Source organism: Copadichromis virginalis, linkage group LG16, assembly GCF_057382275.1.
Source record: "Copadichromis virginalis isolate Kocher_CV1m ecotype Utaka linkage group LG16, C_Virginalis_male_GT1.1, whole genome shotgun sequence".
In the NCBI taxonomy this organism is placed as follows: Eukaryota; Metazoa; Chordata; class Actinopteri; order Cichliformes; family Cichlidae; genus Copadichromis; species Copadichromis virginalis.
The window spans coordinates 26,237,195-26,264,657 of record NC_140633.1 but is presented as its reverse complement, the minus strand read 5'-3'; the positions used below and the strand labels follow the sequence as shown (position 1 = coordinate 26,264,657).

Sequence of the window (27,463 nt, the reverse complement as noted above, 5' to 3'; positions counted from 1 at the left end):
AAATTGTGCAAACACTGCCAGCACTCCTGTTTAGTAAGTTAGTGACTTAAAGATGCCTAAATGTGCCAACTTCATGACCACAACCACCACCTGAGCCAACTAGGTATGAAAAAAGATGTGCTCAGTCATTCACTATGTGGAAATGCTGTAAAAGTAACTAATTTCGTTGTATGACTGCTTTCCAATCTCTCCAGTCTTCCAGTGTTCCAACCCAATATAAAAATTAAATGTAAAACCACAGACAAAAGAATAACAGATATTTGAAATGACTGACTTCAGTTATCTAACTGTACCTTTGAACTTGGTAGCATCCATTCCAAAAAATGTTTTAACTGCTTTTTTAACTTAGGGTTCAGGGGAGGGAGTGGATCCCCAGACCCCATCCCAGCTGTCACAGGCCAAGGTGCAGCGTTCAATTCAGACTGGTCCTCGGCCTGTCACGGTGGGTAATGCACCTGGCAGCATTAGTTATTTGCAAAAAATCACTTCACAACATTAGCATACATTAATACCGGCAAAATCTGGGTTACAGTCCCCAGTTAGAAAGAAGTAATCATTCATTTGAATCATATCTAACTTATGGATCATTTTTCTCATGGAACAAATGAAGAAGGATAAAATAACTCAAACCAAAACTTGTATAATAGCTATTTAAACTCCAAAATAAGTGAAAAAGTTAGTTGATGGATCACACGTAGCTACTACATGGGAATTTAAAACTGCATTTTAAATCTGCTGTAGCTCACAGTGACAGCTCACAACCGTTTCTCAAAACATGTTTTTGTGTGTAGAGTAATACAGCCGAGCTCAAATTCCTCTCGTCCCTTCAAGCGCAAAATAAAAGAGGCCTGGGCTGCCACCACCTGATTCAATCAAGTGTGTTACATTGTATACCCATGGGCAACAAGGCGACTTGTATTTTAATTAATAATGTAATACCCTGGTCTCAAAGGCCTGGCCCTTGGCATTCTTGCTGCTTTTTTGTAAATACTCAAAAGATCCCAGCAAAGAACATTTTTCTGCACACTCAAACTCGCAACTAGATTTAATACAGCGTCTGAAAGAAACACAGCAGCATTTCCAAGGATCGTATGAGTGAAGAGAAGCGTGTTTTAGGGCATTAGGTGATAGCTCAGGAACCGAGGAGAGTAGCCTATTACGTGACATATATTGTCATTTAGATGAATGAGAAGAAGAAATCGCAGGAGAAGTAAGAATAAAACTCTAAAAATCATGCAAAGGTGTTGGAAATAAGTAGAATACAGACTGCAATAGTGTAAATCAAAGCTAATGTTAAGGGATATGAAAACAGAGACATGGCCGTGGGTGCTGTGTTGTGAGGAATAACAAGCACAGTCAAGGGTAAATGCACGCTTCTTTGGAGATCCTGGACCGGAAAGAAGCCTGAGGGAGCTCAAGGGTTTTTGGGATACAGGCTGTGTTCAACCTTTTTCTACAGCCACACACACAAGAACAACGGGGAATGGGGATGACACTTTTACAGCATGCTATAAGAAGTACTGATTTGTAAGTTTACACATAACAACACAAGAAAACTGCTGCCTGACTCACATTATGAATGTACAGCAGTCCCTTGCATAGAAGTGATCAAAAGTTTTATTATAGCAGACAAATGTAAGTTGCAAAAAAGACTTTCATATGTAAAAAAATAATTTAAAAAAAGTTCAATGAACCATGTTGTCACCATTTTATCTGATAGAGTTTAGATTATTTTGAAACTACTGATAAAATGTCAAACAAATAACTATAAAAACAATGTCTTAGATCCCAAATTAAATTTTTAACAGAACAAACATCTTAATTAGCTAGCATGAGCACAGCCACAAGTAAATCTAAAGTGATTATTCCTGCCCTTAGAGAAAGGCTGTCTCCCTGTGCTCTGTCAAAAGGTCAATTATGGCCCCAAACCGGCATGCAGTGACAGTGACCTGGAAGCGGTACTGATGACCCCACATCCAGGGGCCAAAAAGAGTTGATCATCTAACATGCAGGCTGCCTGGAGCCATGGAAATCTGACATTTGTCCTTATTCAAATGAACACAAACAATATGCATCTCATGCCTCTCCCTAACCTGTGCCAAATCTAAGGCATAGGGACCAGCAGTCTTAATGCATTGTCCTCCAAGTACATGCCTCTACTCGTGACTGCGGCCACACAGCAATCACGCGCAAAGCCTGCAGTAAGAGCAGGCTGCAAAAAAGCAGCATCTTTACTAGCAACAGTGGTCATTACAGTTCTAGTCGGCAGTGCTAGGGGTCACAAATTGGATTAAGGTCATACAGTGAAAGAAAGCGTTAAAGGTGAGACGAGTTTACGTCACGTGTACGGCGTAATAGGTTATGGCAGTTTTTTCTAACACTCTTTATGGTGATTGAAAGAAAGCCTTCGATTAACTACCGGTAACTGTTTGCAATGTGCAGGTGTCACTCACAGTTAAGGATTTTAAAAAATTATAACACTGTTTCAGTTACCTTACCTCTACAGTGGTTTATAATGACATTATGCTTATTGCTTTCCCTCACCGTGTAATTTTCAGACATAGCAGGTGGATGTTTTAAGCCAAAAAACAAACAAACAAGAAAGCACAGAGTGTTCTGCCTTTGCGCACAAGACAGATAAAATGAGCAACAATGCAGTGGCTGTGATGGTGCACTTGGGAGCTAGTCAAACCCAGTACAGCAAATACAGTCAGATGCATAAATATAAACTGGCAACTGCTGAAAACCTTTAAAAAGCAACTGATGTTAATCATTGTGATGTCATTTTTGAGTACTTGTGACTATTAGTAAAATGTGGGTTTCATTCAAAATACACCACAGTATCCATGTTTGCACACTGATGGAGAAGCATATTATATTTCAGGTTTTTAATGTACTAATCTCTGGTGAGTTTTTCGTTTTTCATGGATTTTTGTTGATATAAATTCCACATATGCCACTTTTTATAGGTTTTGCAAATGATGAATATCTTCATCCCTATATGTAGCCTTTCATGCTGAGCCCAGCATGAACCCGTTTACTACTCTGAAGTAAAAACCTTTGCAAAAACACCTACATAAGAAGGTTATTGCCATAAGACCGGTGTATACACGGTAAACTCCCCCCGAATTGCACTTGCCTGAAGCAACACCTACTACATTAAATGTTTATCCATGTGGACTTCCCATCTCTTGCTGTTCTGTCTGTGTGTGCAGAAGGTAGCGGCCTGGCCTGGAACCGTGTGACACAGAGCAAGGGCTCTCATGTCTTCGGGGTGTTCCACAGAGCATGATCATGAAAAGCAGAAAAATGAAGAAAACCGCAAAAGGTTGAGCCATGGAAACGTCTTTCTTCTGCACGTCAGTTAATTTCCTCTTTTTCCCTTTGGTTCCACATCACTTTTCTATTATGTTTTGAACACAGTGAAAACATAATACAAATCATGCTGCTGGAAAAAAAAAAATCTAATCATTACACCCTCAAATGAAAAAATGGATACCAGTGAAAAATGTACGGGAATTGTTATTTTTCACATTCTAATTCACATCACAAGGAACCGAAGAGAAACTCATGCTGTATATCAGATTGGTTTGGTGCCTTTTGCCCCAAGCCATGCAGCACACACTGATATTAGTTTTAAATACAGATTGCTGGCAATAATAGAACAGAAGAGTCCATGCTTGCCACATGGGCGTGGTCTGGAGTGCCTCACATTGCCGGTTTACAAAGACGGCTTCAATCACAAAGCACAAATAAATGTAGTTCTTTGGGCTCTGTCAACTGTAAACTGTTATTGATCCCAACAAATGAAATTTGTTCACGTTGATCGATCAAACATATTATCTGTGTTTTCCAGTCTATTACCAGCAAGTGGAAACTCAGGAGGCATCAATAAATAGAGTTGGGTCACCCCGGGTAGATTCCTTTCAAGCTAGAAGGGCTTTAAAAACAGACGACCAAACATAAGTACTTGTACTTAAAGGTAATGGACCTGCATCGTGACTAAACACTAAGTGCCTGGGGTGTCTAGATGCGAAAAGCACTTCTGTAGCACCTTCAAGGTCTAGAGGCACTTGTGTATGTACTGTATACTTGCCCTCTTCTCTTCTGCCCCTGCTAATACCCCCCACCCTCGCTCTTCTACGTTCGAAAGCCTTCCAGCTGGCACCCAGTGCCTGTACTTGGCAGGTCGGAGGGAACATGAGAATTAAACCTATAACGCCCCAGTTACCAGTTCTCAAATATCAGTGGAGTCCAGCACTTCACCAGGGACTGGTGAAAGGAAAACATGTTAGTGGAACAAAAAGCTCCTTCTGGCAATACTCCACTCAAGTGTTCTGCTCACTGCTGTTACAGGAGCAAAGTTTTCATTAGGAATTACAGTAGGTGCAAATGATCGCATGAAGGCGGAATCCATCTGAAAGTTGGATAACAAAGCGATGTATGTAGGCTGCGTCTAACGTTCGGTTTGATGGACAAAATGTTTTCAGACTAAACTTACTGTTTAGGCTTTAAGGACTTCTGCTGAATGCTGCAGAAAGCTGCAAAAAGCTGCAAAGAACTAGACTAACCTGTCATCTTCACACACTGTACAGTCACTCATCATGTGCTATACATTTCTAAAAATTAACGCAGTCTAATGCAACAAGACTGCAATGTGTTCTGGGAGGTTATAATGTTCAGGTGTTTGAAGTGTTTAAATGAAGATGTTTGGCCCTTTGGGTTTTTGGTTGAATTGCACTGAAATATTCCGAAACAGGTAAACAGTGTGGATATGTGATAAAGAAATACATAAAAACAAATAAAATAGCAGCTGCAGTTTTGAGTGAGTGACTTTTAAGTTACGGTAAGTCTTCAAATTATTTAGTTGTTGGACATCATCATCATCATTTTGGGATGTGGTCAGCATCAGTAAAGATGCATTTAATAAACAAAATCATGCGACAACAACCGTGTGGTAAACAAGTACAATAACTTCTTTTTATAGCTGAGCCAATTCTGCTTTCTGAGTTATTAAATGCCGACTATAACGTGCCTGTGAGAGATTACCAAAACCTCGGCTGAACTTAGTGCTTCCCTCCGTCACTTCACATTTCTTCAGACTAACGGGAGAGTGACAGCTTGTCCACAAACCAAAGGCAGCCTTACCAGGAATAGGGATATCCGCCTCTCTACAGTGATAGAGCAGCTCTGATAGCTCCTTTATTATGGAAAATTATTTTAAACAGCATAAAACGGCGGGGCTCATTTTTTCCATGTTTCTGCCACTATCATTCCAGCTATTGATAAGATGTCTAAATTTATTGCAGAATAATTCTGCAGGAAAAGAGATAAAAGGTTGCTGAATAAAATATGAGGCAAAGGCTGTAAATTGTAGCAATGCATATCATTTCATTCAAATGTGGGACGCAATTACCATCTGCTACACTCATCAGTCCCCTCCTTTATGACTTAATTATATGTTTAATGCTATCAGATCAAGGAAAGGGCAAAACAGATGAATGAGAGAGAAAGAGAAAAGATTCCGCAACAAGACAAAAGGCAGATGAAAAGTAACATAAAAGGATGGAATTGATTTCATTCACCAGGAAATAGAAAAAGTTAATTTAGATACAATGTTCCCTCATCTCCTGTGCCTTTGTAAGATAATAAACCCAGCGTGTTGCCAATAGGTCCCGCACCAGTCAAACAAAAGAAGTCAAGTTCCTCAAAACTAAAAGTCTTCTTCCTTAACCATTTGAAGCGATAACAACTCGGTGAATCATTCAAAGTGCTGGATGATCATCGCAGTAATTTCAGTCCATGCAATTCTTGTATGACAACTGCGCATGATCTTAAAATATTAGCAATATTTACTTTTGCATGAGTTGAGATGAAACAGTATACTCTATAACATTTGTTCTGTGCTTAAATTTAACTCGATGGGGGTGAAGGAGGCATACTTCTTCTGCACATTTTCTATTCTCTTGTCAGTTCTTTTACATTGATTATGCTTCTTGGGGGTTTTTTTTGCAATAAAACGAAACAGTCTTTGTTAAATCTTTACTCTATGTTATTCCATTATCAGTGAAAATTCAACTTTGAGACTGAAACTTTTTGTTTGGATGCAAATCGTGTACGCCAGTGTTCACAAAGAAAACTGGGGTTGTCCAAATGGCTTTGGGGTAAAAAGCTAGCCAGTGGGCATCCCAGGTGCCAGCGGGCACTGTCCTAACTGTGTACCTTTGGCCAGAACTCATTATAGGGTGACATTTAGGACTGCTGCTGTCCATGCCAAGTCAGCCTTCTGGATTGAGACAAATTATGTAGTTATTTTTTATGTCAGACATTAAGCCATACCCAGTGGGAGCCAAATCAGTATCGCCTTCATGTCACCTGGAAAAAAAACGATAAAGGATGTGGACTTCTTAAACAGGGGCATTATTCAATTCTGGTCTTACACATCAAGATTGGAACGAAATACGACCACCTAACATACAAAAAATTTGATTATAAACTGATATTCAGCTAAATTGTTATTTTTTTAATGCAAGACTTTCATGCAATCGAGCTATTAGTTCCCAAAGGGTTCTCTCAACACCCCAAGAGAAAATAATATTCCCAGTAATTTGTTTAAAAAAAACAGAGCTTTTTTGAAAATATTTGCTACGACTGTGCTGCAGATGGTGCACTCTTTTCCTTCCCTCTGTCGTAACTGTCTCTGCAAAGCCTTAAACGCAGAAAAGAGGAGACTGAATGAGGTGTTTGATCCAAGGGTTTATTTTAAATGCAGAGAAAAACTTTTAACTGGGCTGAATGCTGTGTTCTGAAACAATGCACCTGTGTCATGCCACTGCTGAGATGGATATTATTTATCATGATTTGACAGAAAATCTCAGCACTTTTTAAAAGATATCAATATTTTGATGTTGCATGACAGCACTTTGCAAGGTAGAATTGCCTGGTTTTGCTTTACCTCTGTAAATATATTTGGGAACGCAAATAAAACAACAGTCTTTGATGCAGATCCTTCCTTAAGATCTTCCTGAAGCAGATTGTCCTCCCACAGAGAGTCCGTGAGCATGAGCAGAACTAAAGCGCCATCTTGTGGACTTAAACAAGTACAGCAAAGAGATACAGGCACTGTCTGCCAGGTTTTCAGTTTACAGGTTAAGCTACAGAGGTGCATTTAAACCCCTGAAATAATAGTGTGTAAAATAACGCGTTACTAGTCAAACCACACACTGTATAAGGCATACGAGTTAAATAATACGGCACATTTTTTAATAAGAAAAAATAAAAACACCTATTAAAGCAATCAATAAATATTTTATAGTGCCCTCATTTAGCGGGAGACACATTTTTTAATGTGGGAATCTCATTAATTCATCAAACAGCTGACAATTAAATACAGATGAGACCGTCACTGAGAAGTATACACTGGCAGACAGGGCACACAAAGCGTGAAATAAATCCCACTTGTTTACCTGCTTTGTGTTATTGGGCAAATTGTAGATAATTCCTCATTTAGTGTATTCACGGGAAAGCATTCACATGATGCATATGCTGTGAGTGTTTTCTACACAAACTTCAAGATGTAACAAACAGCAAGAAATGGGATATAATTGATTATAAGTTAATTGTGCAAAGGTCTCTCTGATGGGAGCCATCTGTCAAAACAAGCCACACATCCACTAATTCTAATCATAATTAATTAAATGGCTAACAAATTACATACATCATAGTTAGTAAAGGGGGAAAACTACCGCAGGAACTGTTATGAAACAAATTAGCTTTAACAATGAAAGAAAATTACATCACATAACTAAATATTATCCTCGTTTCCGCAAGCCATATTTCTTAATGAATTCTCTAATTAATTTAATTCACACAATGTGCATAATTTGGAGCTGAAAATGTCAGTGGGTCAGACTTAACCATATTGTTGCTGGCTGTCTATTTCAACGAGTGCCATATTAGCACAACATGACCTCTATGTAAATTACACAGACCAACTGTTGTAATTTTAATTCCAGAGTCAAATTAACATGTTCCGAAGATATCATACAAGTGCATTTAGCTCATTTTACACGTGCTAGTGTCAGCTGATGATTTCCACTTGCTTTAATTTTGTGGACTCCTTTTGATGGGAAACTTGATGACAGTGCAAGTTTCAGACGTTGGGTCATGGCAGAAAGCCTGTTATTGCTTTTATGCTTCTTACATTAAGTGCTGAACTTTCTCGTCAAGGTGACTTACCACTCTCAAAACCTAAGGCTAGTGGACCTTCATGCTTGTGCAGACCCTGTGATTTGGCTCATTCAAAACCCACTTACATGTAAATTACTACACAATTTCTAATGAAGATGGGAATGTTGGCTACCTCTTAGGTTTTTTAACCCTTATCTCAATAACTCACTCCATAGTGTCGAGGTCAGAACACACAATTAAAGTCAGCAAGGCTGAAATGATCTTTTTCACTGGTGTATTTGTAACTGCAGAGTGAATAAATAATGTCCCGTGATTATAGGCAGTAACTGATTATTTCTGGGATTATTTTTAATGGGTTTTGAGTTGGAAAAGAACCTAAAAAGAATAGTTTTCCCCTTAGACTAATCTCGTAAGGATCTTCTTTTACGTGGGTGGATCAAAGTTTGGTTAATGGCAACATTTACACATAGGAAATGAATATAAATCATTACAACTAGTAAGAATTAAGGATACAACGTTTATTATTGATCAAACTGCTAAAAATTTACTCAATTTATTCATTAACTATAGGCTCAAATGGCATACAACATTGAAACTCGCTGCCAGATTTAGACTTAATCAGCAATTTTACCTGTATTTAAATTGATGAACTGGTAGATTTCCTCTCCATAAGCTCATTCCAAGTCCACTACTATTACCTGTTTGTGTCTGTTCTGTTGTATTGCATTTAAAGCTTGACAATCACTGTGCTGTCACCTTTAACTTGGTACTGTTTCCTAACCCCCGTGCATATTTAATTTACACAAAATGCACTCAAATTGGCCAAATGATGCCAGCATGAGTGAGATGCAGAAATCTGTGAATACATGAATAATTTGGCCAGTGGATGGAGCATATAAGCTTGCACATGCATTGCAAGGCTCGGGGGCTATCCTGAGGCCAATCATTTAGCTAACACGCTAATGAAAGTGTGTGTAGTGCAGCTAAGGGCAGCCACCATGGGAGGTAACACTCCCCTCCCTCCTCATGTTGGAGACTGTTAATAGGCTGGATGGAGCCAATGGTACTCCCATGAGAGGCCTGCTGATGAAGAGGAAAACCTGTCCTTGCCTCCACTAATCACTGCCTAATGGCTGCAGTAACACAGGTTTTATAAATGCAATTGTACACGTGTGTGTTTGTGTGTGTGTGTACCCAGCCAAGGTTATTATAGTTAATGAAACTAAAACATAAAATTAAATGTACCCAAAAAAAACATATTAGTAAACTGAAAAAATACATACTGGAATTTTGAAAGGAAAAACAAAGTGAACTCATAAAAGCAAATAGAAATGTAAAGAAATGGAGGTTTTTGTGCATGTGTTTATTGAGACTGGGATGCCTGTATGACTGTGAGCAAATTTCTTTGACAAACTGTTGCCATTTTACAATAGTTACAGTCACTGATATTGTGTTGTAATATACAATATTCTCCTGACAAAGACCCCCTTACCATGGCGAGACCCGTGACCTCCACACACAATGTAGTGCTCACAACTCAGCTGTGTTGTATGCATTTGTGTTGCTGCCAAGTCACTTGTGAAATTCTAGAGAGCCTGATTAACAATGCTAGCTTTAAGATTTGTATTCAATTCATTTGTTTGTTTCTCACTTCTCGGCCACACTGCACCATCTTGCTTGGACCCAGGAACTGTCAAACCAGTCCAGGCCCTTTTGGATTCCTTTTAAGTCAATTTCCTGGGGGAATGTGGCAAATCTGGTATGGAGAATGGGGGTGTTTTCTCTTTTGTTTGACAACTGTGTTGATTTAAAGCAGGCCAAAATAACAACAACAACAATATTAATAATAATGATGATGATGATGATGATAATAATAATAATGATAATAAAAGCTTGACTAGAAAAGTACCCAAGTCCTCACAGTTTAACGACAATCTAAATCTGACTGCTTCAGTGGGCCAATCATGTTTATAACTTTTAAGCTAAATATAACAAGCTGGTGACTCCTTAATCCTAGTGATGTGTCCATATCTAAAACCCCTAGATTAATGGATCGAAGTGACTGTATGAAAACTCGATTACAATAAGAATAGGCAACTATTTCTGGAGAAAACACCCACACAATTCAGGTGTGTGCAGTGTAATCCCCTCTAAAAATGAGAACAAGACGAATAACGTCAGACTAGTTTTAACAAAGGTGACCGAACAATTGAAAAAGGCGCAGCCATAGTCACATCACCGTGAAACTACGCGTCCTGCGTAGCTTCCATACTACTTGGCAATATTGTTCCTGGTGTAAAGTGAACGGGGAAACACGGAACTGAGTTAACAGAGCGCTTCCGGATTTAACTTCCAAAGTAAAAGTTCTTAAAGAATTAGATGTAATAATTTGTCATGGCCAGTTTTATTTATTAAAATATATATCTTCTAATTATAGATGGTTGTTTCCAAAATCCAAACCAGATCATGGATTTCAATCCAAGACTTTCTCACTATGAGGCAACAGTTCTGACCACTGCATCACCATGCTGTCCTGTGGTAGAAACAAGCTTCCATAATTAGTTTTGGTTGAGCTAGTAATTTCTTTATCCAATAAGGATCAGGAATATTGAAATAAAATTCAGTGATGCATGCAAAGATCAGGGTTTACCAGATACTGCATATAAATTCCCCTGGAGTTTACTATACTCTTACGTTACATTACAAACTCATGATCTATATATTCATCTTATTTTATTTATTTTCAATACCTTTTTTTCCATCGATCCATCCATTTTCTTCTGATTATCCAACTCAGGGTCACAGCTGTCATAGGGTGAGAAGCCAGTCAGCCATGGATAAGCTGCAAATCTGTCACAGGGCTAACACATAGAAAGAAAACCATTCACACACACATTCACTTCGGAATCACCAGTTAACCTTAAATATATGTCTATGGACTGTGGGAGAAACTGAGATAATCTGGAGAGAACTGACACAGAAATGTGTATAACTTCCACTCAGAGAGGCCCCAGTGTGGATTCAAACCCAGGAACTTCACAGAAAATTCTATCAGAAATTAAAAAAAAACAAAACAAAAGCACGTGAAAACTGGATGAAAATTCATTTACATTCATAATGATTTGAATGTGAATAAACATTCATTTGTAGATGTAGCTAAAATTTAGGTACACGAGGGAGTGTCCGTCTTCTTGAAATTACAAATGTATGGTTTCCCATATATAATTTAGCTATTAGCTTTTACTACATGTTTTATTAGTTAACATTACCAGTGCTATTACCAGACCTATTACTGGAATCATATTATATTTTTCTCTATTGCAGTAATGTCATTCAGTAATCTCTTGCACTTTAATCAGCTGAGTTTGTATTAGTTCACGGAGGAGGAAAATGATGGAGTTGTCTACAACTTTAGACGAATGGAGAAATAGATTTGGTTTGTGTAAGCCTGCTGGACTTTAGCCCAAGTTTTATATTTTTAACTTATTAACCCACATGATACTCAGAGCTAATTATTTTTAGAGTGTAACTTAAGTTTAATTCTTAAAACAGTCACACCATAAATACTGTCAGACAGGAACCAAAATTACCTCTCACGAGGTGCCGTTATAAATATTTTAAATGTTACACAAAATTATAAGGTGAGATAAATAATAATAAGGTAACTAAATATATAATATCCAAACTATCCAAAGTTGTAAATAATATTGCAAAATCTAATATCCAACATAAATTTATAATCTATTCCAATTAATATAAAATATAAAATAAATAAGGTCACACTTCTAAGAAAAATAGGTCATCACAGTTAACTAAAATACACTTAAAACTAAAGCTAATTGTGATTAAAAATAAATAAATAAATAAATATCACATTTAGTTTTAATTGTGATAAAAAATAAATAAATAAACATTAGATTTTGTAAAATTAAAACTAACTGAAATGATTTTGTGACCTTGGAAAATTAACTAAAATAAAATAAAATAAAAAATAGAGGAAATATCCTTAGTTTAAATATTTGTTAGCTCTGTTTAATCTCGAAATTTCGCCTTTTTTATTTCATGTCTTTTATTCATTTTTTTTAAAATGTGACCCTAATATTCCCTCGTTCATTACTGATTGTGAAATAATTTCTTTAGATTCCTTTATTTTGAAGGCGAAACGTCCAGTTTCCTGTACCGTCCGCGTTCTTTCCCGCTGACTTGCTTTCCGGGCAGAAACTCCGTCCAATCACTTTACTGACTATGTGGAAGTCGGCTGCAACGTCCTCATACAAAACTGAAGTTAAAGTTGTGGCGTGGATAGACCCTGCGGCGAAACTGAAAACTTTTCTCTTTGACGTCGAAAGGTTTGTGGAGTATTTCGAGGTAGACGTAATGGCTCGCGGATGTGGACATGACCGAACCGGTACTGTACGTTAAGTCAAATTAGTGCTTTAACATTGTACCTACGTGCTGCGCCACGGGAGTCGGACCCTGCTGTATTGATGAGTGACAACACTGACTACCGCTGCTGCTCCGTGAAATATTTCTAGCATGCCACGCAGGCAGATAACTTCTCCAAAGACTAGAAAAGTGTGCCACAGAGGCGGCACTTTCAGTATGGTTCTTTGACGTGTTTTTACATTTACAAAGGGTTTGTTTGTTTGTTTAAATTAAAACTATGTCAATAATGAGGATTAGAAGATATTTAAGGGACAGCGGGAGGGTGCTGGCGTTTGTGTTCGTAGCTTCTGTCATTTGGCTGCTGTTTGACATGGCTGCTCTCCGCATGTCACTAAACGAAGTGAATACCGAGCTGCTAAAAGAGCGTGTGATACGAGAAAAGGAGCTTTTCAAACAGCAGCTGAAGGCCACGCAGCACACTAGAAGGGGGTTTAAACACCCGGTGCAGAGGATGGACTGGACACAGGCGGGGAAAGGACCACTCACTTCAGGTGTCAAACTTGACCAGGTTTACAGACATGGAGGCAAAGAACGGGATCAAAAGAGGAACTTTATTAAAAGTCAAGGAGACAATGTTCCCAAACGTGATAATGGAGCTTCCCTGCACAATTTTACTCCAAATCAGGAAGTTCATAGGAAGAAGAAACCTGTACATTTTGATCTAAATGTAGCAGTGGCAAATGTAACCCAGAAAAATAAACTTGCCTTAAAGGAGGAGCCTGTTGAAGTTGCACAAAGTCATCAGGACAAGACGGATAAGGCAAATAAAGCAGTTAAAAAGCAGCTTGAGGCCGAGGAGGCACACCCAGATAAAACAACACCCAAACAACCTCCCAACAAGGATGTAAAAAGACTAGAGAACGAAGATACAAAAGAAAGGGAGCAGCTCAGCGAGACTGTTAAAAGTCCTGTGAATGAAAAAAAGGAACCTGTGAAGCCTTTAGTCGTTCTCCAAGGAGGATCCGACTCCAAGAATAACTCTGCTGTTAGAAAATCAGGTGTCCACAAAGTGCTTTCTCTGGATTTGACTTCCAGTCCTAGAGATGCTAACGCAGTAGGCCAGTTTGGTCAGCCAGCTGTCGTTGGCTGGAAAGAGGATGCAGAGGTGAAGAAGAGATGGGACGAAGGCCATTTTAACGTCTACCTCAGTGACAAGATTCCAGTGGACCGTGCCATTCCAGACACCAGGCCGCAGATGTGAGTCTTCTGCACGTCATCTCTGAAGCTGCCACCACTTGCAAAGCTTGAATGTTAATTTTTGCTGTGTTTTCCAGGTGTGAACAGAGTCTGGTCCACGATGACTTACCTTCCACCAGCGTGATCTTCTGCTTCGTGGATGAAGTGTGGTCAACGCTCCTCCGCTCCGTGCACAGTGTGCTCAACAGATCTCCACCCCACCTCCTTAAAGAGATTATTCTGGTGGATGACTTCAGCACAAAAGGTAACAGTGTCTGGAATTCATCATAGCTTGGCCTTGTCTTCATGGGGTATCTCAGTTGGGTTGATTAAAAATTTGTTATTAAATGTTGGCTATTCAAATATCTTTTTCATTGTATGCTCAAATGCAATGTACTATATAGATTGTTAGGAAAACCATTAGATCATTATTGATCAGCCAGAAGTGTTAAAATATGTGACAGCTGCATATTGGTTTTACAATTAAACCATTGATTTATTTTACATGTACCTACTATTACTTAAGTGATTGATTGGATGATTGATTTTTTTATTTATTTATTTTAATTTCTGTATAATCTATGCAGGCTTAGCAACAATATAAATGATCATAATTTTATTGTCTTTCACATTGTCATTTTTAATTGTTCTCTGCTGTCAGTGTAACTTGCATGCATGAAGTAGCTTTACCAAGAGCTTTTACTCTGGCAGACTATCTTAAAAAGCAGCTGGATGATTACATGGCCCAGTTTCCCAAAGTGCGAATCGTTCGTCTCAAGGAGCGCCAGGGCTTGATCAGAGCTAGGCTAGCTGGAGCTGCTGTTGCCAAAGGTATGTATGGTCAAGACTAATCTCATATAAGGGTGTCTCTTATACTTTATGAGTCTATAAACATGGTATAGATACGGGTTAGAGGATACGGCTCCCAAAAAAGAAAGATAAAGACAGCAATAGAATATGCATTAATATGTCAAATTGTGTGCTCAGGTAAACTAATGTAGGAACAAGGGTCATAAATAATGCCAGCAGGCTAATATATTTAATGGAACTACATTCATGTGACAGCTTTGTTGTGAAGTATTCTATTATTTAATTTGAACTATGTTTTGATTTAATGTTTGAGGTGCTGTAAAAAATGTTCGACTTCACAAAGCACAAAAATCTTACCTGAACCCTTCATGGCTGCCGCCTTTTGCACCTCTGCACAGCCTGCTGCTCTGTTGACCAAATGTTCTTGTTGGGTCTCTAACTATGACTCAAGAAACCAAACAATACTTATAAATGGAAGCGCTTGCAGTCCTCAAGGCCAAGGGTGGTGGATCAGGTCTCAGGACCAGCAACATATAATCCATAATGCAGCGTTACTCTTCTGACACCAGCGTGCATGGCAAATGCAGGTGGTCAGATGTATGTCCCTGTTTTTACACCTTTCAGATTAGAACTGTAAAAACATTATGCAATATATGCAGTAATACTATTATTATTATTGATGTTACTGCAAATGTTCTTTACATGCATTGACAAAAGTGACTCGTGAGGGTTGTGTGCGTTGTAGGGTTCTTAAAACGTTTAACTGCAGCAGGACTCTTATGCTTTCCTTTGATGCAGGTGAGGTTCTTACCTTTCTTGACTCTCATATTGAATGCAATGTGGGGTGGCTGGAGCCGCTCTTAGAGAGAGTCTATCTGGATCGAAAGAAAGTACCCTGTCCAGTTATTGAAGTTATCAGTGATAAGGACATGAGGTAAGTGGATAATACCATATTTAATTAATTAGTTATGTGTTTTGGTATAATAACGGCCAAAAAATGGATTGTGTTGTGGCTTTTCATCCTCAGTTATATGATGGTTGACAACTTCCAAAGGGGTATTTTCAAATGGCCTTTGGTGTTTGGTTGGAGTGCAGTACCACCAGAGGATATCAAGAAATTTAATTTGACCATCTCTGATCCTATCAGGTAAAATTTATGTTTTGTTTTTTTGTTGTTTTTTTGTTTTTTTTTTTATAGCTCTAGTGGCTATTTTTAGTAATCTCTTTTGTTTGTTTTCTGTCCTGTAGATGCCCAGTTATGGCTGGGGGCCTTTTCTCAATTGACAAACAATACTTCTTCGAACTTGGTACCTATGATCCCGGTCTGGATGTGTGGGGTGGGGAGAATATGGAGATTTCATTTAAGGTTTGTCACTCAGCTAATTTACTGGGAATATTGGTCACAGCTGTTTGGAAACAGCCTTCAAGTTAGTGTTTGTCACATGGCTGATGATGTGCTGTACCTGTTGCCGTTTGAACAGATCTGGATGTGCGGCGGAGAAATCGAGATTATCCCCTGCTCTCGTGTGGGACACATTTTCCGCGGGCAGAATCCGTATAAATTTCCCAAAGACCGGCAGAAGACAGTGGAGCGTAACCTGGCAAGGGTGGCTGAAGTGTGGCTAGATGAGTACAAGGATCTTTTCTATGGCCATGGATACCACCACCTGCTGGATCAAAAGCGCATTGATATTGGCAACCTCACAGAGCAGATTGAGCTAAGGAAGAAGCTGAAATGCAAAAGCTTCAAGTGGTACCTGGATAATGTTTATCCGGACATGGTTGCTCCTTTAGTGAAAGCTGAAGGCCTGGTATGTACTCTATCTGTTCATTTAACCCAGTGTCAGCATTCTGTCTGATTGGAATATAAACGGACTATTTTCTTGTGTTCTTGTAAATCAGTAAACAAATCCTGTGTTTACTGGGGTTTCACTTCTCTTAAAATGCTTTCTTTTTTTCTTTTTTTTTAGGTCTTCAATCGTGGCTTGAGAAAATGCCTGGCTTTGCATAACGGCTCTTTGTGCTTTGAGACGTGTGATCTCAGCAAGCAGGTAGGTGTTTAACAGATTATTTAAATGTAAATATCACCAAATGATCTATAGTAGGGCTTTTTGTATGTGTTTTTCTTGGTCTTTACACAGGCAAAAAATGTGGATGATTTGCATGTTTGGTGGTCATGACTGTGGTAATTATGGTGCGGGAATAACAAAAATACCCAGAAATAACCAAGACAAATGCAGTCAAAGTCTGAGAAAGGACCCAAGCCACTATAAACAAGTGTGGAGTCCAAGACGAGACCAAGTTTTTCTAAATGTGGCCTCTTTGGATTCAAGTCAGCACCACTGAGGCGTCTTTCAAAATCTTACATTGTTTGACATGCAGCATATTTACCTGCTGGTCACTCTGTCTCCTTTTCTCTCATTTTCAGGGTCAGCACTTTAATTACACCTGGATTAAACACATTCGGCAGCAGAACCTGTGTGTTGCTGCCCAAGGCAGCAGCAATAGGTTTGCTTTACGGTCATGTGACGGCACCAAGCCTGAGCTGCGCTGGTTCCACAAATCCTCCAACTCTGCTCTGGTAGGTTGACTAAGGGTGTGCCATTTGCTTTGTACAATATCTTTGTTTTGTCTTTAGTCCAAACCACAGAGCTGGCCTCCTTTAAATCCACGTAAGGAGTGTTTAGATGCAAGCGTTGCATTCATGTCCCTCCCACCCTTTTTTTTTTTGTCTTTAAGGCGGAGCACCTCATAGCAGAGTTTGTTTCCAACCATATGTGCCTGGAAGCAGGACCTAGGAGTGACGACCTTCGTCTCAACCCTTGTGAACCCAGCAGTAGCTTCCAGAAGTGGCAGTTCACGAACTACCTTGTGTAGTGGATGAGACTGAAATGAGTTTTATGTGATAAAAATGCACTACAAAAAAACTTCAGTGGCCTCATGCTACAGCACGGTCCGTGGTCCAGCCTCAAATCAGGACTTTCCAGGGTACAAAAGAAGCGTTTTGGGGGCATTAATAAGCATGATTTCTTTTCTCTTTTTTTTTCTTTTTTTTAAGTGACTGATGTGGGATTGTGTGCCAAAGGACTGGGACTTAGTAATTTAAAAAAATAATATCCTCTACACTATCACCTGGGGAAAAAGTGAGATTCAGATGGACATCTTTGTTTAACACTTCAGTTCTTTAGTAAAACATTTACAAAGATCAAATGTTAAACAGTGCCTTATAGATTCATCATTGCTGGGACTAAATAATGAGTTAAATTGCATGAAGCTGTTTGTGTAAAACACTTTTTTTTTTTAATATCTCGAGTTGAGATGTGTGCTTTGAGCGGTCATTTGGGGGGAAAAGCTGCTTTTGTGGGGTTTTTATGTGTCGGTTTTGCTGTGAAAACTTGATGATTTTGTTTTTGTCACTAGAGGGAAGTGTTGCTTCAAAACACTCAATAAACCTGTGCTCTGATTTCATGAGTTTATTACATGATCACAAACATTTCAAGAAAAAGACATGAATGAAAATGCATTTTTGGTGAAAGTAGGTGAAAATAATAACAAGTTGATGAATGTGCAACAGTATATATTTTGTTATTTCCCTCCATCTGCCATTTGAATTTCTTTTTAATAGTTATTTACTGAGGTTACTTCTGAGGAATTTAAAACTTTTAACGCCGGATTTCTCATACCAAAAATCTCAATAGCCAATAGTAACAACATAAATCAACGGTTTTCTTTACAAATATGAGATGTTTTCGCTCTATTGAGCAGAGTACCTTAACCGTGACTGTTATGTATGCATGTAAGGTTTGCACATAATGGGGTGTTACATTGGATATTTCTGTGTAAACTGTAAAGCACACATGTTCCTTTTGTTTTTTTGTTACGGTTTCATTAGATGGACATTGAAACCAGATTCTTAGTGATTAATTGTCATGTACTCAAACTCATCTATCTTCTGACGGGTGTTGCCTCTGCGGATCCTGCGATAGGACACGGTGCTGTACTTGGTAGATGTGAGATGGTTAAATGAATGCTGGCTCTCACTGCAGCCAGATTTCTTTACCAAAGGCAGGCTGGAGTAACCCGGGTGGGGGTTTTGATAAAGACCAGCATGGACATTAAAGTTCGGACCCTGCTCAGCTTTCTGATCCACTTGAAGCCGACCAGCACCTGATTTCTGGCCTTCAGCACCAAACAGCTGGTCTGGGTAGTTTGCCTCCCTGTGCAGCCTTGCATAACTCTCCTCATTAGGTACATCAAAGCTTAGGGCTGGTGTGTGAGTTTCTAGTTCCACTTCTTCCTCTTTGATTTGCCGATTTGCTAAAGAGAAAACGAAAGACAAAATCTTTTCTTTTACAGTCTATAAACAAAGACCACTTTTATTTCAATGCGAAGTTATATGAAATTCCTCTTACCTTCTTCCGCTGATACATTTTGTTCAGGGTGAGCTTGCATTTCTACAGTTGTCCAGTGTGGCTGCAAAAACTCCTTACACATTCTCATAAACTCTCCTGGAGTCTGTTCAGAATCAGCACCTTGTTCCCCAGAGTCTAATGCAAACATTAGTTTAGCTTTGGCGGTATGAAACTTTTGGGGTTCTTCTTGGGTCCAAGTGATCTGATGGATCATTTCCATTCCCATGTCTAAATTTTCTTTGGCAATATTGGCTTCATGTTCTTCCCCTGCCTTTACCTCTCTCTGATGGCTAGGTTCATCTGCCACAGTGTTTGCAAGATGTCGGCACTTGATGCCGGTTGATGCAGTAACGATGTTCAGCTGAGCTTGCTCCTCATCACTGTAAAACACAGAGTCATCTCCCTCTTCCAGGGTCCACACATCTCTATCTTCAGGTTCCTTCAGAGTCTTAAAGGCTTCAATGCTGATCCCACTGAGAATCTCCAGTACCTGAGGTGCCAGTGCATCTTCTTCTTCTGCACTGCGTTTTGGGGTATTTGGAGGGATTGCACTCATCTCCATCTGTCTTTTGGTTCTTGAGTAGTGTTGAAAATGGCAAATCAGTTCTGATGCACTTTCTCTTAAATCCCAACTTAAACAAGTATTGTCACATTACCTTCTCCGCTGGTCCGAATGTGTTGCTCCTGTTTTGCTTTGTCAGTCAACTGAGAAAGTATCCATCGTGCTTTTCAATGAGCGATGCAAGCTCGGGCTCTGTGGTGGGCTCTGTACCGCTAGTACCATGTAAATCTCTGTTTGTGTTGAATCACCAAAGAACAGAGGCTTTGCTGTAGTCCAAACAAAGGTTCATTGTGGCTCTGGGACCTACGATTGTACTCATATTTAAATCTGTACTTGGTGACCACCTTCATTCTGCAATGTTTTGAGTCAAGATTAACATTCTGGTTATTCTGTTTTCAATGCACTACTTACAGTCCGAACCAACAAAGTTTGTACACCCTGAAACAGCTTAAGAACATAAAGACTTCAAGGTTCTAGAACAACTAAATTGCTAACGAAACATACAGTAAAATCACCACTGATTCATTCCACATAGAAGTGGAAATTCCATTAATATGCTATAACATACTGCAATTCAAGTGGACTACAAAAAGGAACTAGACATTTGCACCTTATCTGCTCTGTGGCTTTTCTATGATAGGAAACTTTGACCAATAGCAGGTAGCTCTTTTTAGGCCAGACTGTTAATAGTATAAAGAGTGATTATGTCTGTACATGATTTAAAGCTGAAAGTGATCTTGCGTCTTCAGGTCAGAAGTATTTGAGCAATAGCACAGTTTTTGTCATTTTGCCTCTTTACACCACTACAGTGGATTTTAAGTCAAACATTTAAGATATGACTGAAGTGCAGCCTTTTAATTTTAATTCAGCGGGTGTAACAAAAGTATTGTGTTGACTCTTTAGCATTTAGTTTTATACTCGATCACTAATTTCTTGCTCATTGTAAAGACCCTTTTTGTTTGCCTTGATACTCTTGGGTTGATTTTGCAGTATGCTTTTGGTCATTATCTATTAATATCCATCTTTATCCATCCCATCAGTTTTTGCAGCATTTGACTGAGTAGGGTATCCGGTCGTTAAGTGATGACGTGACGAATCCTACTTCCGGGCCTAAAGTAGTCTGCGTTTAATACGGCTTTGTGTTGTTAACATGTTTAATGTTTTGTATTTTCTTCTATTTAATCTCAAAAAGCTAAAACAGTCAGTGATCACTGTTGACCTCCCTCGGCTTTTATTACCGCTAATCATTTATTTAAGCTCAGTTTTTAAAACCTTAGGATGTAACTACAGCACAGCCCATGCAGCAGTATATGAATGACTAACCTCGTATTGTGGATGGATTATCTCAGTTGTTCTCCTGGCTGAAGTTTGGTCCTTTTACAGCATCCTGCCATGCGATTACATTTGTTCCTGACACTCACGTTAACTTTTATCGAGTGGAAAAAAAATTAGCTTGTTGGATGTTAAACTCAATTGTTACACCTGGTAGAGGAGAACGCTGATCATTTTATTAAAGATGAAAGACTTTAGACAGTTTTTCAACTCTCAGTAATGCCATAGTGATCGTTTGATATATGGACCTGCAGCAGAGTTTAGGCCCAGACACGGCTAGTGACGTCAGACTTAACGACCGGATAGCCCTGTATACACACTTCCTGTTACTCCACCATGTTTGACAGATGGTGTGGTTTACTTCAGATTTTGAGCTGCTCCTTTCCTTCTCCACATTTTTTTTCTTTGCATTGTTCTGGTACAAGTTGATCTAAGTTTCATCTGTCTGTCTTTTGATTGCAGACTATGACAATGATGTGTCTGGCTCCATAAGTGTGTTTCTGACATGGTTAGAAGTTGGGAAGGAGGTTTTCTTATTGTGTTGTTTTCCATTTTCTTCAAGATGTTTGTTGTTGCTGAGTTGCCCAATGAACTATTTTGTTTATTTCGTCATTCTTAAGGTTTGCTGTCTCTCTCGTAAGTTTATTTTGTTTTTCAAACAGATTTGTAATCTCATTCACCAAATCTCTCTCACCATATACAACTTCATCACTTCAACACAACTTAATTGTTATGGATTATCTAGGAAACGGGCTTCATCTGGCCTTGAAGCTGCTGTAATAATGCGATACATTGTATCGGGGGTAACTTGCTTTCTTTGTGAAGGTAACAACCCTTTCCAATTTATCCATCAGTTGTAGTACAAGCCCTCTTTCTGTAGCAGCAACTTGAAACAACAGAAGTAGTTGTTTTACAGGATATAGATGAATTCTTCTCAACTAGTTTTAAAGCCGTGTTCATTTCTTCAATTAATTCATCTTTTAATGACACAGTAATTTTTTTCACTACCTGCATCTTGCACCAGTAATTTTCAGTGAGTGTGGCTCACTCCAAAGTTGCATCTTCACCAACATTGAGACTGCAATGCTACATGAAAAGTAAAAGGAAGCACCGGTGACTGGAAACATCTTTAAAAGTTTATTGTTCGTTAAGAATTTTCTGTACATCATGATTTTATTTACAACAAAAAAAAAGACTGTGGATCATCGACATTAATGACACTCTTGCCACAGAAAATAAATGATACATTTTTACAGCAATTTCAACAATTTACAAGAAATTGTTACTTTCAGTGTTTCTGAATACTGAAAGAAACTTATACACAGTCGGAAAAAACAATTTGGAAATGAAAGCACTTAAGTAGTACTCTCATACCCACATCCTGTTTTTGAGCTGAGCAGCTATCTATAGGGCGTAGAGGCTTGGCTTTGGTTTTGAGCACCTGAATATGTCATAAGTGATTTATGTCTTCTCATGTGCTTTAGGTTACATGTTTGTTTTAAATTTTGAAGTTGGCTACATTGATACAGTTGCTGCGACTTAAATCGATTAATGCTCATCACAATCTGTGAATATGACAAAAAATGAATTCAAGTAAGTAGGATATATAATTTCATCTGTCACACTTTACAGTCTGTTCAGTTTACATTCATTCAGCCTGCATTTGATTTTGTAATGCTTTTGTGCCACAAGTTAAAGCCAAGCAAGCGAGCCAGGCAGGAACTATAGGGGTAAATGCATACAGTATAAAAGTGTCCAACTTGTTTGCATTCCCATGAAGGGTTAACCCAGGCTTTTAAGTGTGGCGAAACACTTGATTGCATTGTCTGTTTCTATTTGTAATGTGTTAGGAACTTGACAGACCCTGTTTACCAACACTTAATACTGAATAGACACAAGGAGCATTTGGAAAGCGAATCACTGAGTGTTTGTTCCCATCTCCTCCTCTTCAACTGATCGTTGAAGTCCAGGAATTAACTTGAGAATGTGTTTGCGGACACTGGTTCTCCTGCCTCTTCTGGGCAGGGTTCCAAACAAGGACGAGATCCTTGTTTCCTCCCAGGACGGAGACAGAGAGCTGGTGCTGCCGGCCAAACTGGAGCTGCTGGAGCGGCCAAGAGGTTGGTGGTGATTGCTGGAGCTCGATGTGTGAGCTGAAGAGCTGTCTTGCGAAGGAAAGTCTTTGGAGAAGAAGCAGTTATCATCTGTGGTGCTGGCTGCACTGCTGGGACAGGGTGAGATCACGTCCCCAAACACACTGGCTTGGTCACTATCATCTGTCATCACACTCCTGTAGCTGCTGTCACTGGAAAAACGCCGGCCCAAGCGCCTGATGGGGGAGCTCAAAATAGCTGTGGAGTCTATCAGGAGGTCGAGACTGCTGTCGTTTAAATTACCTGAAAGCACAACAAAATCCCAGTTAGCTGATAAGAAATTTGTATCAGGAAGCTCATCAGCAACTTCCGCTGTATGTTTATCTGTCAGGGGAAGGCCATTTGAATTATCTGGAGTTTACACATCAATTCACATCATCGATGGCACATGCTTCAGAGAAATGTTAATGGCTGTGAGAAAGGAAGTGCTGTGGTCTGACAGCTGAGCATACTTCTCACCTCGCATTAGACGCTTTTCCTGTAAATTAAGGCCCTGCAGCTCCACCAATTTCTCACGTAGTGATTGCTGTATGGGCAAAAAAGGCAACAAAAACATTACACTTGTGCTTCCAGTAAAACTCTTAACTAATTCACTGAGAACATTTGCCTACAAAGATATTTGCACACAATGTCCATGCAGAGTATAGCCTGAGTAATTCAGCTGTGCAGCTGCAGGTTAGAAAGTATTGCTGGGGGCGTTTGAGGCTTCACTACTGCATGGCTTGGTGACTGCTCTTTTTTTTTCTTTGCCTACATCACACAGACAGGATTTAAGAGACTCACCTTGAGGGCGTCCATCTTCTTCTCCAACTCTATCTGCTTCACTATATTCCCACAAACAGTCTCTAGTCTGGAAGAATATATAACACATAATTACACTCTGTTATAATCCTATTATAAACTATTGTTATAGTGACTTTTTAGTTATCATCTGTTGTGCTTTTTTTTTTCTAGCAGTATTTAGGAAGTTATAAATGTTGTCACTCACTTTAGACAGTTGGTGGATTTTCTTATCTGATCAAGCACGCACTGGTGAGATGAGCCTTCAATGCTGACGCCATTGACCGTGACAATTATATCGCCTGTAAAAGATAAGGATGCAGAAATATAAGGAACGAATTGGTTATGATTACACAACATAGCTGTAAACTGCATGTGCACATCAGTGCGTGAGATTGCAGGCGTAGGTGTGAAGGCATGTAGGTATTCACATATAAGCGTAAGCGATATATCTGTCAATCGTCACGCAGCCCAAACGGGGCCTATACGGTAGAAAGGATGTGGGCGGCTCACCTGCGGTCAGGCCAGCACTCTCAGCAACACTGTCCTCGTTCACCTTGCAAACAAACGTGCACATCTCCACTGCAGGGCTGTTTTTCAGCTGCAGCCCGTAAGTCTGCAAAGAGAGACAAACGTGTCACAAAAAAGCGAGCCAAAAGCAACCCTTTTTTTCCCCCCTACACAACTTAAGCATGCTTCAGTGTTTGCTTACCTGAATTTCAAAACCAAATGTCTCATTGTCTTGCTTTTCCAAAATAATCGTGGTTCTGTGCAAAAGCAGAAAAAGCAAACGACTATTAATTAATATCAATTTTTAAGAAATGTAATAAACTGTTCATGCACAAAAAGTCCAGTAGACAGTTTTTCTTTTACACGTATAAAAGATGAAAAGTTGCACATCAATCCTGATATATTTACCGTTGTGGGTCTGTGTAATCAACCAGTGAGTTGGAGTAAGCCGGCTTGGACTGCAAACAGAGAGATGCAGAGTTCCTCTTTAAAAACAACAAAGGGCACTTTTTAAACTTTTAATCCTTCCTAGAAAGTATAAAAGTGTTGTTTTTTAAAAATAACAATAGAGATTTAAAAATTATTTGTTGAGCTGCAGAGAGCTGCTTTGTTTATTTCTCGTAAATTGGTGAAACTATATCACATTATGGCTTAAATCTCAGCTGTAATCCCACGTTGCAAATCAGTGTTTCGGTTATTTGATTTAGACAGCAGAAGTCTGAGTATTTACTGATGTGAAATTATAAACACACATACGTGTATTGCACTTGACATATTGTCTCACCTTGCAAACTCTGGGCTGTGAGCCAGTGCTGTGACGGTGCCGATCACTGTTCCCCCTCAGTGAAGCTCGGTACCACAGAGAACTTTTCTTCTTTGGGGTATTATCCAGAATGTAACTCTCCTGGCTGCCCTGGCGCTGAAGTCCATTGATATTCATGATGGAGTGCATGGTAGAATAGTCCTCAAAGCAGCATTGTGTCCTGCTGCAGCAGCTCTTCAGCGATTGTGTGGTCCTGCCCTGCCGTGCAGCCAAAAGCAAATGCATCAAGCGGAAATCCACATCATGTGATAGCTGTGGTAAACCGCATCTGCACTTCTCAGCTTCACGTACCTTGTTTCCTGTTCACCGCCTTTAACTTTTTTCTGTCTTTTCTCAAGAAGTGCTTCTGTGTTGGTTTGAAAAGAAAAAGCAAGGAGAGTGTTTAAGCTGTTTCTTTTTGAATTCCCCTTCAAACAGTCCCCTTTTCTTTTAGCAGTCTTTGCAATTTGATTTATGGTCTGTCAGAAATCAGCAATGCATGAGAAACTGGCCACCTCACCTCTCCAGCAGCACCTGCTTCCAGCCTCACTCACTCTCAGTTTTGTCAATGGGGCTAAGCCTGTGTTCTGTGCTCTGCCAAGCAGGGAGACTTGTCTTATAGGGCCAGACAAAAGGCTGATTTAGCTCAAGGCCAGTTTCATGCTTCCTAAACAGACAGCACGGGTCATTGGGCCGAAGGCATCAGACATGGTTGGATCAAAAGAAAAAAAACACACACACACACAGGCAGGCTGGCAGGCGTGCAGACAGTGGTTAAAGAAAACTAAGCTATGGTGCACAAACTTCCTCTTTCTCTCGCCAACACCATTGCCTTTAAAACATATACAGAGTTGCTTTACACTCCATTGTATAAAGCCCATGTAAGAAGCAGGCTGCCTTACAGCAACCCACTCTGCCCCACTGACCCTCAGGAACAGTTTGCTAAATAACCACGAGACCGTCTGGACACTGAAGTCCCGTGTGCTCCATTCAATCCATTACTTGCATAATTGGGTTGGAAACTGATTTATGTAGAGTATCAAAATCTTGCACTACCCGTCTTTATATTGTACTTTCAACAACCCAGAGTTTATAGCCAGGTCATGTCCTTCATAACATGCAGTACCAATTTTAAAGCATGTGATTGGCAATGGTTAATTTTTAAGCACGACGTTTATCCCAAACATTCATCCAAATGCAGTGAAAGCATATACAAAGACACAAAATTCACTACATTATTGTACCTGGTCCTAAAAAATCTTTGAAACACGGTGTCTAACCAGATGCTTACTCTGGATGGCATTCCCTTAGCCTCCAGCAACACTCTGAGAAATCTTCGAGTCCTTTTTAATCAGGATATGTCCTTCAGTGAGCACATTAAACAAATATGTAGGACTGTCTTTATTCATTTGCGCAATATCACTAAAATTAGAAACATCCTGTCTCAAAGTGATGCTGAAAAGCTAGCTCATGCATTTATTCATGACTGAAAAGCCTTCAGGTGATCCAGAACAGCCAAGAGAGTATTAACTAGGACTAGAAAGATATTGTCCCATATTCATTTCACTTCACTGGTTACCCTTTAAATCCAGAATCGAATTTAAAATCCTTCTCCTCAGGCCCCATCATATCTTAAAGACAGTACTTTTGGTTCCTAGGGTATTTAAAAGTAGAATGAGAGGCAGCGTCTTAAGCTATCAAACACCACTTCTATTAAACCATCTCGCAGTTTGGATTCAGACATCTTCTCTACTTCTCTATTTGTTGAAAATTTGCAGTCACACTGTGCGTTATGTGTATGATGTATCTAGAACCTGTTCCACAGGAAATGATTGATGAATGATGAATGAGTGTGATTGTGGTGATCGCTCGTTTGTCCCTTGCTTGCTGTAATGCTTACATTACAGCTGTCTTTGTGTTAATTTAGCAAGGCTGGGTTTGTTTTGAGCTTGTAGCCTGGTGGTGTGACTTTATAGCAAAAGGTTGAATAAACGTGTCTGTTCCGCTGATGGTGCTGATGAAAAATTAAAAGCAGCTAAAAATACTTTTAAAACCTAACTTTTAAATTCTTATGTGCGTGTTTTGATGCCCCGAAGTGACACAACGTGACCTCCTCTTACATGACAGCCTTCACTGTAAAAATCTGTTAATGCAACACAGAAAAAGGGGGTTGACTCATCCATGTAGCGCTGATGGCTTCAGTGTCAGCGCTTTATTTCCTCTGTCTAACGGACATTAACAGCGTATGCAGAAAGAGCAGCAGAACAGAAACGCAGATGAGTCACGCCAG

The 27,463-nt window shown here is 39.4% G+C and overlaps 3 protein-coding genes and 1 long non-coding RNA gene across 5 annotated transcripts in view; 2 read left to right on the top strand and 2 right to left on the bottom strand.

Moving 5' to 3' along the window:
- The window catches only part of LOC146690933 (uncharacterized), a 44,016-nt gene extending 40,658 nt beyond the window's left edge, over positions 1 to 3,358 (top strand). Inside the window, exon 3 of the long non-coding RNA XR_014915616.1 lies at positions 3,216 to 3,358. This is a non-coding gene — a long non-coding RNA (uncharacterized LOC146690933). The remainder of the gene's footprint in view (positions 1 to 3,215) is intronic.
- An 8,819-nt stretch (positions 3,359 to 12,177) lies between these two features.
- galnt5 (polypeptide N-acetylgalactosaminyltransferase 5) lies at positions 12,178 to 18,085 on the top strand. The gene is made up of 10 exons (XM_085434125.1): positions 12,178 to 13,833; positions 13,911 to 14,077; positions 14,524 to 14,643; positions 15,421 to 15,556; positions 15,650 to 15,769; positions 15,871 to 15,988; positions 16,104 to 16,433; positions 16,593 to 16,673; positions 17,051 to 17,203; positions 17,362 to 18,085. The coding sequence occupies exons 1-10, from the start codon at positions 12,854 to 12,856 to the stop codon at positions 17,497 to 17,499; spliced, it is 2,343 nt and encodes a 780-aa protein (XP_085290251.1). The 5' UTR covers positions 12,178 to 12,853; the 3' UTR covers positions 17,500 to 18,085.
- On the bottom strand, positions 18,081 to 19,903 carry ermn (ermin). The gene is made up of 3 exons (XM_085434127.1): positions 19,691 to 19,903; positions 19,035 to 19,609; positions 18,081 to 18,939 (listed from the first exon to the last, which is right to left on the bottom strand). The coding sequence occupies exons 2-3, from the start codon at positions 19,594 to 19,596 to the stop codon at positions 18,536 to 18,538; spliced, it is 966 nt and encodes a 321-aa protein (XP_085290253.1). The 5' UTR covers positions 19,597 to 19,609; positions 19,691 to 19,903; the 3' UTR covers positions 18,081 to 18,535.
- Positions 19,904 to 22,042: 2,139 nt separating this feature from the next.
- cytip (cytohesin 1 interacting protein) lies at positions 22,043 to 25,419 on the bottom strand. 2 transcript variants are annotated; one of them, XM_085435186.1, is made up of 8 exons: positions 25,156 to 25,419; positions 24,780 to 24,856; positions 24,574 to 24,628; positions 24,375 to 24,477; positions 24,070 to 24,163; positions 23,865 to 23,931; positions 23,541 to 23,607; positions 22,043 to 23,324 (listed from the first exon to the last, which is right to left on the bottom strand). In XM_085435186.1, the coding sequence occupies exons 1-8, from the start codon at positions 25,417 to 25,419 to the stop codon at positions 22,846 to 22,848; spliced, it is 1,206 nt and encodes a 401-aa protein (XP_085291312.1). In that variant the 3' UTR covers positions 22,043 to 22,845. The 2 variants fall into 2 exon arrangements, with proteins under 2 accessions (XP_085291312.1, XP_085291313.1); XM_085435187.1 differs by having other exon boundaries at positions 24,780 to 24,829; positions 25,156 to 25,370.
- Between the last annotated feature and the right edge of the window lie 2,044 nt (positions 25,420 to 27,463).